The 13,630-nt window shown below is 46.2% G+C and overlaps 1 protein-coding gene across 5 annotated transcripts in view; it reads right to left on the bottom strand.

Moving 5' to 3' along the window:
• HUWE1 (HECT, UBA and WWE domain containing E3 ubiquitin protein ligase 1) overlaps positions 1 to 13,630 on the bottom strand; it is a 1,878,220-nt gene that overhangs the window by 1,814,786 nt on the left and 49,804 nt on the right. For all 5 annotated transcript variants that reach the window (XM_085629865.1, XM_085629862.1, XM_085629866.1 and 2 more), the window contains exon 2: positions 12,508 to 12,576. In XM_085629865.1, coding sequence (XP_085485991.1) covers positions 12,508 to 12,552 — 45 coding nt within the window. In that variant the 5' untranslated portion in view covers positions 12,553 to 12,576. The remainder of the gene's footprint in view (positions 1 to 12,507; positions 12,577 to 13,630) is intronic.

The following is a 13,630-nucleotide window of genomic DNA, read 5'->3' as shown; positions in this document are numbered from 1 at the left end:
ATTAATAGTATTTGGGGTGCTCGCGCCACTACCACTCATCCACTGCAGGGCTCCTCATGACCTCAAAAGCTGATCGGTGACAAGGGCAGCCTGAGGATCCCCAAAACCTTTGAGAATAAGCAGGATTACCCCTGCACGCACGCCCGGTTGTTTACCTGCACCCCCTCAACATGCAGGACACACGCCCAGCTCCCTGCATGTCGTGCGTGCTGCCTACCGGTTCCCCGGTGGTGCCCACTCCCTCCATGCTGCTGTTGGTGGCTGCCTTCACCGTAGCCTTCGTGCTTCTGCTCTACATGGTGTCCCCACTCAGACTCAAGCCACTGAAGCTGGCTGGGTCGCATGTAGTAATAGGTGCCTAGAGTCCGTCATCTCGCAGCGAGTTAGGCAGGGGTGAACCTGCTCAAAGGGGTTGGGGATCCTCATACATGTCTAATCATAGTCATGCTGGATCACCATAGCTTTACGACACGTGTGTCACGATGCATGAATACATCATTGCACAATTTTAAACATCTTGATTCATCCCAGTCAAAAGGCGAACCTATTGGTTGAACTAATGCTTGTTTATTTTATATTACCTGAAAACACCTCTATCGATTTCCTGTGGGACCGAGCAGCGGCGTGCAGAGAGGCAGCTGCAGTGCCTCCTTGTCTACGTGTGCCCGAGCGCTCTTCTGCCTCCTTGCGCGCCGCTGCTCGCTCCTGCGGCAAAACGCCGTGGGACCGAACCTTTCAGAAGAGGCGGTGTGAGAAAGTGCCATCTTTCTTGCATGGTATGCCCCCACTTTTTGCTGAATTGCTGACTGTACTTTGAGTGTGCCCTGGGCTCCTGCAAATCAGGTGCCCAGGGCCTATGTTCCTTCCCTAAAACCCAAATTGGCAAACACTGGCCACATGTCAGCCCCTGGTAAATGGTACCCTAGGTACCCAGGGCCTGGTGACCAGGGAAGGCCTCTAAAGGCTGCAGCACTTATTGTGCCACCATTAGAGGGCCTGTACCCCGACACAAACACACTGCCCTTGCAGGCTGAGTGTCTGGGTACAAGACAAAACAGACAGTCGACATGGCACACATCCCTGTGTGCAATGCCCACAACCTACACTGCCCTGGTATACATCAGCCACCCCTCTAGCTGGGTGCCCTATGAGTGGTGTGGGCAGAGGAGCATGAGCCCTGTGCCCCTACAGTACCCAGGTCCATTCCTGGGCACTAAGTGCAGTGCTGCCATTTAAGAGTATATGGTGCTGGGAGCTCGTCAAACACGAACTCCACATCACCATAAAGGCAACACTGAAGGCTGAGAAGTTTGGTATCAAACTTCTCAGCACATTAAACCCTCACTGATGCCAGTGTGGGATTTAATGTACCAAGCACCCCAGAGGGCATCTTGGAGATGCCCTCTGAAACCGAACCTACAATCCACGTCTGGTCTGAGAGGCTGCCACACAGCAGACATGTTGCTGGACCCCTGGGTGGAGAGCCCCTGCTCTCCTGGGCCTGCAACAATGCACATCCTGGGCGAAGTGCTAGGTCTCCTCCCCCCGGATGGGCAGGGGGAAGCTTCAAAGGAATACCGCCTTTGTGAGCTTTCCCAGCCCATTTGCTCACAAAGGCGGCAAGCCTTTGAAGCTTCCCCTTCATGGACCCTGCACATCCTAGGGAAGAAGGCTTGGCACCTCATCCTAGGATGTGCATTGTTTCAGACCCCCAAGAGCAGCAGGCTCCAGGGGTCAAGAAAGATGTCTGGTGGTGGCAGCTAGCTTGGACACTAGTATTAGGTCGTTTTTCAGGGAGCATCTCTAAAATGCCCTCTGGGTGTATTTTTATTTAATTCCACACTGCCCTTGGTACCTAGGGTACCATTTACAAGGGACTGACCTGTGGCCAAAAAGTGCCAACTTGGTTTTGTTTTTAATACAGTTTAAGGAAAGGACATAGGCCCCGGGTACCTGTTTGGCAGGAACCCAGGGCATCCCCTGATTTGCCTAAAAATTCTGCCCCCTCTATTCATGGCAGTAATAGCTTCAAGGGAGGCCTCATCAATGCCCGTTCCCTGTGTAGTCATAGCCAAGACATCTACGATTTAATAATAGGTCATGATCTTGATGCCCTTTTTATTACAGAAACTTGGCTTAATGACTCCTCTAATCCCGACTTGGTCGCTGCCCTTCCTCCGGATTTCACTATCTTCAGGCAGGACAGATCAATTGGACGGGGAGGGGGGGTTGCATTTCTTGTTAAAAAATCCTTTGTGTCATACATTTGATCTGGGCCCTCTCAGGGGAGGTGAGAGCATCGGTTTCTCGATTAAACTTGATGCCTCTACCTCCTTTACAGGCGCCCTAATTTATCGCCCCCCAGGTAATGCCACCCCCTTCCTGGACTCCCTAGATGAAGTCCTTGGGTCACTCATACTACGCTACCCCCACTTCACTTTACTAGGAGACATGAACTTGCATTTGGAATCGTGTGTCGACCCTCATGCTACTTGCTTCCAGCATACCCTGAACATCTTTGGACTGACCCAACTAGTAACCTCATCTACGCACTTAGCTGGTCACACTCTCGACAGTATCTGTTCCAACCTTAGCTCCATGATTACGTCCCCCCTATTCCGCAAATCTGGACTGACCATAGTTTTATTCCCTTTGCCATTAAGAAACAAGCTCTTGCCTCCTTAATAACCAAGCGCCCTCAACCCTGCGCTTCGTTTAATTGGAGAAAGGTGATTGACCGTATTAGGCCTGATACCCAACCACTGGCCACGGCCCCAAAATCGACGGGAGACGTTTCGGTCGATTCTCGCAACTTCCACATCTGGATGAATCAGATCATCTTAGATAATTCCGACCCTAAAGGCGACCGTATGAACTGCCTTAAAAGGAAGACTAGTGCCCCTTGGTATACCCAGGCCTTAACTGAGAGCCATCTACTTTGTAGAATAAAAGAAAGGAAATGGAGGAAAACATGATGAGGCCTCAAGAGCCCTCCATGTTCAACCGAGGAAATCATACCTCTCTAGCATAAAGGATGCCATAAAGGCATACTACACAAAAGCTATTAACGATGCCCATCAGAAGCAAAAAACCGTCTTCTCCATAGTCAAATCCTTTACTCACCCTAAAGCTCTCCAGCCCGAAATCCCGCCTTCCGAAACTTTGTGTAACCAAATTGCAGATTTCTTTGAGGAAAAAATTGCAAAAATTCAAAAGGACTTTCCACCTCCTCTGATTTCCTCTATTCTGCGTTCCCCAAAACAAACAGTTGATAACCACCATTCCCTCCGCAATTTCCAACTTGTTTCCCTCCAACAGACCCGTAAGGCGATCATGGCCTGCAAATCAGGAGCACCAACCGACTCCTGTCCTCCTCGCATTCTGCATCATCTAATCGAGGTGGTCAATCCCACCATCAACACCATCATAAATGCATCCCTAGAATCAGGGATAGTGCCTAATGAATGGAAAAAGGCCATCGTGAAACCTCTGATGAAAAAGCAGAATAAATCTCCAACGGACCTTACGAACATGCGCCCCATCTCACTTCTGCCTGTTCTAGGAAAGATCACTGAACAGATTGTGCACTGGGAACTAAAAGCCTTCGTGGAAAACCATAACATCCTTCACCCCCAGCAATCTGGGTTTCGCCCTAGCCACTCCACCGAAACGGCCTTGATAGAACTCTGATTCCATCAAGTTCCTACAGGATGAAGGAAAGCAGGCCGTCCTCATCCTGCTCGATCTAACAGCAGCATTCGATACTATCTCTCATGTCATCTTGATTGATAGGATGCGTGAGATCGGTGTGACAGATACAGCCTTAGCATGGGTAAAATCCTTTTTGTCCAATAGATCCCAATCTATATCTTTGGGCCCCTACCTATCCAGTGAAAAAACCATTACATCGGGAGTACCGCAGGGGTCCATATTAAGTCCACTCTTTTTCAACATATATATGGCACCCCTACTCACTGTGATAGAATCTCATGGGATCCTTGTTACATCATACGCCGACGACACCCCAACTTGTTGTCTCTATTGACAAAAACCACTCGGGTGTAAAGCCCCGGCTTCAGAATTGTCTCACGGAGGTATTTCAGTGGTTGAATAAAAACCACTTGAGGTGCAATAGTGGTAAAACTGAAATTTTACCATTGGGCCAGGACCCACCCTTTTGCCCGAAGGATTGGTGGCCCAAAGACTCAGAGGCTCCACCTAGTGCAGTGTCCGCTGCGCGCAATCTGGGTGTGCAATTTGATGCAACTCTATCCTTTGACGATCATGTTAGGATTACGGCCGGGTGCTGTTTCGGTCTTATTAAATACTTAAAGAAATTCTTTGACTTCCTCCCCATTGCCTCCAGGAAATCTGTCGTGGTAGCACTGATACTTTCCCGACTTGACTATTGCAATGGGCTGATGGCTGGAGTGAAAAAATCCACCTTGAAGAAGTTGCAAAGTGTACAGCACGCGGCAGCAAGACTGGTGCTAAAACTGCCCAGGAGGTCCTCAGCCTCAACTGCATTAAATTCCCTTCATTGGCTGCCTCTACACAAGAGGATCCTTTTTAAACTTTTACACAGTTTTTAAATCTTTGAAAAATATAGGTCCTAAATATCTCGTCAAACGTTTTATTCATTATGATCCCGCACGATGCCTGCGATCCTCAGGCGCTAACCTCACCAGGATTCCTAGATACAAATACCAAACCAGGGGTGGAAGAACTTTTACGGTCCTAGCAGCCAGGGCCTGGAACAAACTGCCCTTAAGCCTCAGGCTGTCTGAGACCGAGCACCTCTTCAGGAAACAACTGAAGACCTGGGTTTACCAGCAATCTGATATCTCTGTGCTGGCAGCAATTTAGTTTTTCCATTATCTGATCCCTTCACGCACGCTCAGCGCCATGATGCTCCCTTCGGAGCGAAAGTTTGCGCTTTACAAATATCCAAAAAAAAATACAAATACACTCAAAGTACATCAGCAGTTTGGGAAAAAGTGGGGGCAACCATTTCCCACTCAATCTTTGGCTAGGCAAAAGGGATGTAGGGTTTACTGCCATCACACTGGCAGTGTCTGGGGAAGTGTGGTTGAGGGGCACAATTTAGGGTAGCTGCTTCACACTAGCAGAAAACTCGTGCCCTTGAGCAAGATGAGCAAAACTGGGACCATACACCTTAGTGATCGAGGACGAAATTATTTACCTCCTCCTGACCCCCAACTTTGGTTCAAACGGGGGACTAATTAGTCCCCCAGACCTGACCAGGCGAGCACAGGGGAAGAAAGATTTTACCCTCTCTCCAGTACTGTAAAACAGATGGAATGGTAAGTAGGCAGGCGTAAGCATTTATGTGCAGATCACTAAGCAACGGGTCTTCTGTTTTGTACAGTTTCTTATGTTTGCAAACAGCATCCTGTTCACGTACACAGTTTTGAATCTACACTGACTCCTATTGCCCTGCAAGCCCTTTTTGAATAAAGCAGAATTAAACAGCTGAATAGATTTTCACTAAATCAAGGAAAGACTTTGAAGGTCGGAAAAGACTTGGGCCATTAAAATTTGGTTCCCATGCGTTCAGCAATTCTCTTAAGGTAAATCTCATTTTAACGGCGAGTGAGAAATGTCTTTGGAATCCCCATCTCCTTTTATAACTTTTGAATTGTTGGACACATCTGCACCAAATTTGGGATGATCTTAGATGTTCCCATACACTTTCTCTGTTTGGTGCAAATTGGTAAATTGTGCTCAGAAGGTCAAAATAACTAATTTTATTTCCTATGGAGTTATGGGTCAACCTTAATTAGAGAGGCACACATTCAATATGTATAGTAGGGAAGCCAGTGTGTACCGCAGCAGCTCGGGGACTTCAAACCCTATAATCCAATGCCCTGACAGGAGGGAGGAGCTCAGCAGAAGCCTCGCGCTTAAAAGCGCGCACCACCACCCGCGGCGCGGGACGTGCAGCGCCCGGGCCAAGGGCGGGCCCGTCCTTGCCAGTCATTGACAGGCAGAGGCAGGGCAGGGCCACCCCCCTTTATGGTGCTTGATCCCTGTCCCCATCTGTGTTGGAGCTGGATTGTAGGACCATCATATGGACATAAGGGACCGTTTTAATATCGAGGCCTAAAGCTGGGATTGCTACTAGGACCTGTTCGCTTCCTAAACTCCGCCCACTGCTGAAAGTTAAATTTTTTTTTGTTGCTTGGGGGGTCAGTTGTGGGGGCCAGTTGTGGGAGCTCTTAGTCCGGTACTCTTCCTTTACTCTTTGTGACATTTCTTAACATTGTCAAGTAGCGCAATCATTTCTGCTTTGGGTGAATCGGGCAGACGGGTAAAAGGAAAGATCATGAAAGGGCCCCAGGCCATGACAATGCTAAGAAGAAAAAATCATTGGGTGCGGTTTGTCATGAAACTATGGATCGCATTGACTCGATCCTATCAGAGTTCCAGAAGATAGCCGATCCCAACCCTAATTTGTCCCCTGTTGTAGAAAATATGGCTAGCTCTGCTAGATGTAAAAATCTCGCTGTTGATTCTAGAGTTGGGTTTCCTGACCTATCCCAGCCCCTTACCGCTCACATTCCAACACACAAACCAAACTTGGTTAAAATCCCACGTATGTTTAAATCAAGTTTGAAAGGGAAGAGGAAGGGTTTGGTCAAGGAGAAGTTTATCTCAACCACGAAAAAGTGCCAAGAGGATATATGCGAGATGACCTCTGTCTCTTATGTTGTCCAGGTTGATTGCCATAATAGGTTTGATGCTCTAACAGCTGATGTTGGTGGGGTGAGAGCCCAAACCTAGTGAACTCAGAAGTGACCACCATAAGGAATTAGCTGTATTAAAGACCATGATTGAGTCGCTGAAGGAAGAAGTGGTTGCGCTCAGAAGGGAAGTTGGGTTTCTTACTCAGAGGAACATCGATGGGGATGGAAATGAAACTGGTTATGGTCCCACTAAAAATCCTAGATTAATATTACCTCTAGCAAAAGACAGTAGCCAGTTACCAAAACAGCACGGGCTGTCTGATCCAGAGTCGAGTATCTTCGCTAAAAAAGCCTCAACATTCCCAGGATTCTAAGGAAACATCTCTACCTAGCCCTAGGGATCAAAGAGTATTAAATTATGCATTTAAGGGAGCAAACTGTGGGGTGTTTAGACCTGGGCAGCCGGATAGAGGGGAAGTAACTAGATGAAGGATACATACACAGGCCAAGTAATAAAGCGCCTTAAGGGACAGGGTTAGTAAGGGATGAAGAAGGTTGGAGGGTAAAAGCAGCTCTGATGCAGTATATACCGCGGGACCGGAAAACGACACAATTTTAGTTAGTTTCTTTGATGAAGCTATGGCATTTGGCCTTTTGGCAATTGACTCGCGTACCTTTACCCCCACCAATTCCACTATTCAGATCAGGTACAAACACCCACAAGAAGAAGGAATGACTATGTATAGCTCCTCCAGGACAGAACAAAGCACTGCCCGGGATTGGTCAACAAGTAGACATCAATGACTGAATCACGAGGGTGGTCTCTTACCTGAACCCAGGCCGATTTCCCCCACTCCCGAAACGAACCTGTCAGGAAGTAACCCATTACACCCATCATTTAACCTTGTCCCGTGCCTGGAGCTATAGCTGGAATGTATGATAACTCCCAGAATATGTGTTCTATTGTATCCGGGTCTCCTTGTCCCGTGCCTGAAGCTATAGCTGGAATGTATGATAACTCCCAGAATATGTGTTCTATTGTATCAGGGTCTCCTCAGATGAAGAATCTTAAGATTCTAGTATGGAATGTGGCGGGGGATCTCCAAACTTATCTGACCCCGATTACCTTTATAGACACTTGATATAATACTGATGCAGGAAACCTGGATAATATCTACCGCCCATAGATCCGGCTTCTGAACCCTTGCCATTGATGCCACTAGGAAAAGCCGGGGCTGCCCAGCAGAGAGGGGGGGCGGGGGGGGGGGGGATTGATGGTCTGGTTAAAGACCAATATAGGGAATAAAATCAAGCGCCTCCACGTGTACTCACAGGGCATCTTGGCTTTTGAGCTGTCCTTTAACAGTGGTTGGAAGGGGACATTTTTTAATGTTTGTAATAGGGTGAACCATGCTGGGGAAGAAACACTGACTTTGCATTGGATAACGCCCTAACCAAATATCTGGATAATATCCCAGCGATAGTTGCTGGTGATTTCAACTGTACTTTCGAGCCCTTAGCCGTAGTCGCCCCAGACTTGATAGAAGATTGGGACAAAGATTGGCCAATTCCTCCATTAAGCCTACCTAAGGTCCAATGGACGAAGAGAGGTGGTCAGTTGCTTGCACTAACACTCCAGCATGATCTTATAGCAACTAATGGGAGATCTAGATCAGATCCTAACGGTGCTCATACCTTAAATAGACCTAACCATACAAGCCGTATTGATTGCAGTTTAATCACCTCCAACTTATGGCCTGCACTAGATGATATGGGTGTGGTAAATAGATACAATAGTGATCACAACCCACTTATACTTTCACTAAGCATCTCTGGTACCGCACAGCCAGCTCCTAATGGACATCGGGACCTGGGAGTGCTTCTACCTTCAAACAACCACCGAACAGTTAAGTTGGGTTGGGTCGAAAAACATCCGGAGGTGCTGGACCTTCAAGAAGAAAACCTCAAACCTAAGAGTTCTTAATTAATTCCCCTAGTGAAGAGGCTGTAAAGAGTCTAAACCAAGGCCACAAGACCCTTTTAAAAGAGGCTAGTGAATGACTGAGCCGGCCTGTAAATAAAATGGGATGTGCAACCCATTGCAATGGTACAAACCACAAGCCTAAAGACACATGGTTTAACCAGGACTGTAGAAGGTCAAAGAGGGAGCTTAGTTGTGCTATAAAGCACAAGGTCCATCCTGATATTGTGACAGAGCCAGGTATAGGCGGGACGTTGATTGCGCTAAAAAGGAGAGGGAATGCTCACTATGGTTAGCCCTACACACAGCACTAAATGGTAAAGACCAAAAGTCCTTTTGGAGAGAGGCTTCTCATTGGCTTAAGGGGGGGGGGGGGGGGGGGGGGGGGTTTTGGGGGAAAGGAAATCAGAGCTAGAGTTTTATACAGCCTGGTGACTTGACAGCTTATTTTGGGTCTCTCCATGCCATTGAGAGCGATGGTAGTGGCGAGGTGGGCGATAGTAAACATTCATGAATGGATGTTGCAATTTCATATTTTAAGTGACCTACAGGCGGGCTTTCGATCAAAAATTAGCACCCTAGATCAGGTCTTTCGTTTTATTTGCATGTACTGGAAGAAAGTGGACCTGAAAGGGGGTAAACTATATGTGGCATTTGTTGACCTGTGCACAGCTTTTGATTCTGTGCCACGGGCGAAGCTGTGGAGAGTACTGAGAGAAATGGGCATTCCGGCAAACCTCTTCGATATTTAATCAGATTACACACCTCAAACTCAAACCAGGTCAGGTGGGGTCCAAGAAGCGAACTCACAGAAAAATTTCCTGGAAAATGTGGAGTGAGGCAGGGTTGCGTGTTGGCACACACTCTTTTTACCCTCTTTATAAATGGGGTGATTGACTTCCTGGATAGGGACAGTTGCGATGCACCGAAAGTAAACGATAGAAGAGTCCCCGCTTTGTTATTTACGAACAACACCCTTTTAATTTCTAAATCCCCTCAGGGCCTCCAACAACTTTTAAATGATTTTAAACAGTTTTGTGATAAGGGGTTGTTTTTAAATGAGGGAAAAACCAAATGCATGATTTTTAGTAAAGGAGGGTCAAAACTCTAATAGATCTATTCGAGCAGGTAGCACCCTACTTGAACAAGTTGAAGTTTTTGATTACTTAGGAATACGTCTATCCCCTTCTGTAAATTGGGACGCACAAAAGGAGAAGGCTAAGTTCCATCAGATATTCCAATGTAATCATATTAGCAAAATTCACAGAAAAAATACGTTGCAGCAGATTGCTCCTGCACTAGAAATTAATACTAAAGTATTGGGGGGTCATAATGTACGGTAGAGAGTTGTGGGGGGACAGGAAATATATCACTTTAATAACTGTGGAAAATCGGTTTTTGAGATCTCTGGTGGATCACCCGGCTAGTACCCCCCTGACACCCTTATATATGGATCTGGCACAAACAGCTGAGACACAAGGTAATGTTTTGGTTCAGGCTATGGACTGTAGATGAGCTGGAGACCTACCGAGAGACCCTGTTAGAACTCGAGATTTCCAAAGGCCTTGGCAATAACCTGGTTTTCCACTCCTATTGGTCAAATCGAGAAACTAGGAGGCAAATTTCCAGAGAAAAAAAAGAAAAAAAAAGTGTTTTGGGATTCGGTTTCCAAAGAAGTTCTTTCTGCTCCAGTATCCAGCCTGACCGAAAACTTTCTCAATTAAAAATGCTCGCCGTCCTTCGAGCCAACCATTGATGAAATAATGCCACCGATGGCACAGAAACTTTTTTTGCAGTTTCGTTTTAAGTCACTTCCCACCAAACTGTTCTGCTCAAAATGGTCCAGCAATAAAGTTTTGGACGACTTGTGCCCCACTTGCCAAGTTACCTCCGAATCCATAGTTCATTTACTTTTTTTCTGCCCGACTTACCAGTCGATAAGAAAACAAGCATTTGCATAGCCAATAGGTCTCGCTTTTGGGACCTTATAAGTATTTAGTTATGCAACTGTTGCATGGCTAAACACTTATAAGGTCCCAAAGGCGAGACCTATTGGCTATGCCAATGCTTGTTAACCTTGTGACAAAATTCAAACCTGCATAAAAAAACAGAAGCCTGCATTTAGAAGACTTCAAAAGAATAAACTGTTTGAAATATCACTAGCTGCTGTAAAGCCTTAGAAGAATTCTCAAACTTGTTGGCAGCTAGGGTGTATTGGCACTTCAGTGCCAACCAGTGTTTAATGTGTAAAAAAAGAAGTGCCAGGGCCCTTGTCAGGAGGCCACTGCATCTTGCACCACCCATTGCCTCCGCCAACCCTGCCAGTGACCGTGCCAATGCAACTACTAACAATCACACTCCTACAAGTGGGACAATTCAGACTTTTCCAGGCCCCCCAAAATACGAGGATGGCTTGGGCAGTCCTTTACTTTGTTTTTATTTAATTAATAAACAGTTATGTGCTCAGCGTTAAGTTAGATAAACAGCGCCACCTTGTGGCAGACTCATCTGTACCGGGGATTGCAATTAAGTGCTGGCACCGAGCAATATGACTAGTAGGAGAAGCCTCTACAGCCATTATTGACTAGACAATGCAATGCTGGAACTAATAGCTGACGGTGCAAAAACGATCAGATCTATAGAGTGGGCTGTTGAGATGATGCAACTGACATATGTATGAACGAATAAATGTTAGGACTGTTGAAATTCAAAAATGCAGGTTTCGACTAATGCAGCAGGACAGGTTTGTGAATGAGGGCACGCGGCTACTGTCAATCAGAAAGTGCCTAGTTGAAAATGGAAAAAGCGACATTTAAATATTGAGCCGTTAGCCGAATGGCTGAGCTCTGTCCAGGAGAAAAGTCATGTAAAATCCGTTCACTTTTGAAAGAGAAGGGCTGAGACGCCAATGGGTAAGGGGGCTGCCCCAAAGCCTCTTTGTGTGTTGTGTGCTGGCGTGAGGTCTCACACTGACAATCCCTCATCGCGATCACTCTAAAAGCTAAAGTGATCGCGATGACGCACGCTAGGGATGCGTGCGCAGCAGCAGCAGGGGGAGGGGTATGGTGCTGAAGGCTGGCGCAGGAGATGGCTGGGCGAGAAGGGAGGGGGGAATGCGGGGATCAGATGTGCGCGTGCACGCCATCGTGCACTGTAGCTTGTCGCCAGCACAAAATGGTGGGTGGCACTGTCGAAACCCACCTACTAAATGTCTCGCCGGACCAGCGCATGCGCTGGGTCAGGCGAGACCTAAAAATGGATTATTCCGTTATGCTTTTTGGTGGGTCGAGGGCATTATCTAGAGGTCATAAGACTTTTGTGTACTGATACCAGACAACCTATTGTATTTGGTCTCTCTAGATTCTGGCACGCTCTTTGGATCAGGCGTAAAAAAATAAAAATTATGTAGCCGAGTCACTGTTCTGGAAAGCCTTGCCAGATTAGAATGTTATCAATTTAAAAAAAAAAAAACATTTTGCTATTTTGTACTGCAAGCATCTTGTGCCATACGTTTTGCTGCTTTGCACATATGCACTTTAAAACTGTTTGGGGGGCCCAGTCATTTTGAATTTGTACAAATGTTTATCAATTGTTATCCCATACTTATTTTACCTATATATTTCGGTGCATAACTTTTTGGGGAATTCTCTGCTGTATACTTTAGGATCTGTGTGATCGCAATATAGTTGTAAGTAAGTATATGTGTGGAACCGCAGAGTTTAATATGCGTTACCATTGTTAAGCGTAGGGAGAGACTAACAAGAAGGAAAACCACTATGCATACATGCACCTTTATACTTAAAGGATTAATAGACTTACCGCCTCAGTGGGCGTTTTCTTCAACTTTGTCCTGTCGACTTTCATATTTATATCGTCAGCGGTCAGATTCTATAGAAAAAACAGATAAAACAGGTTACCACAATTAAAAATGCCAAACCACAGAAAAATCTGAAACCTAAGTCCATTAGTGCATCCTGAGTTACCTCAGCTCTGCAAAGGCTAAATTTGGAAGAGGTTCTTTAACCTTAAAACAAAGGACTGTGCAATTAAAGAATCAAAACTTATGCCTAAGGACGAAAAGGTAAGAGATGACTAAATAGAGGTAGCGAGGGTAGTCCGTCCTTCAGCCAGTATGAGCTGATAAACAACTCATTAGGGCCAGAGCCTTCAACAGTTGTCTGAGAGGATACTTGTGTGGCTTGCTAGTAGGAGGATAACTTGGCCGGGTGCATATACAAACAGATGACCTTGATCCTGGTTTTGGAAACAACCAGAACGTTATGGGCCATAGCATTACATTTTACTTCAGCATTAACACGGGGACCGGCAGAATCAATCATGCCACATCAAGAGTTCTCCACTTGCTAACGTAGACCCTAAATTGAGTACCTGCAACCTCAGCACTTCTTGAGCATAAAGCAAGACACTCAATGAACAGCAGACCACAGAAGGCAGAGCTGCAATCTCTGAAGCGAACTACAGGCATGAAAAGGAAAGGCATGTCCAGCAGCAATGAAAAGAACAGTATGCTCTCTTCAGCTGATCTCCATTTGCAGACTTGTCCAAGCAAACACTGCTGCAAACGGAACCTTCCTTTGTCACACTAAGGACTGCAGTAGCTATATGCAGCGCCAACAGTAAGCATCAGAAAACATAAGTGGAGAAGATATATGCCTTGGTCGGACCTCACCTTCAGTCAACAGTTAAGAGATGTTACCACAGATTAGAGGACCAACTTCTAACTGCAAAATTAGGCAGTGCTACTTTGGTCTCCTAATGAGCACCTTAGGTAAATCCTAAGAAATGGAAGACTCACATGAGAATGCCAAATACAAAAAGGTAGGGAGAACAGCGAACGTACACACTATAGAAGGTTTGAGAGAGCTCTATCCTGAACACAGGAACTGCACACACCAACAGAAGAGCAAAATATTTAAGTGCT

The sequence above is a fragment of the Triturus cristatus genome, chromosome 10 (genome assembly GCF_964204655.1).
Source record: "Triturus cristatus chromosome 10, aTriCri1.1, whole genome shotgun sequence".
In the NCBI taxonomy this organism is placed as follows: Eukaryota; Metazoa; Chordata; class Amphibia; order Caudata; family Salamandridae; genus Triturus; species Triturus cristatus.
Note: the sequence above shows the minus strand (reverse complement) of the source record. Positions and strands in the feature narration are given on the sequence as shown.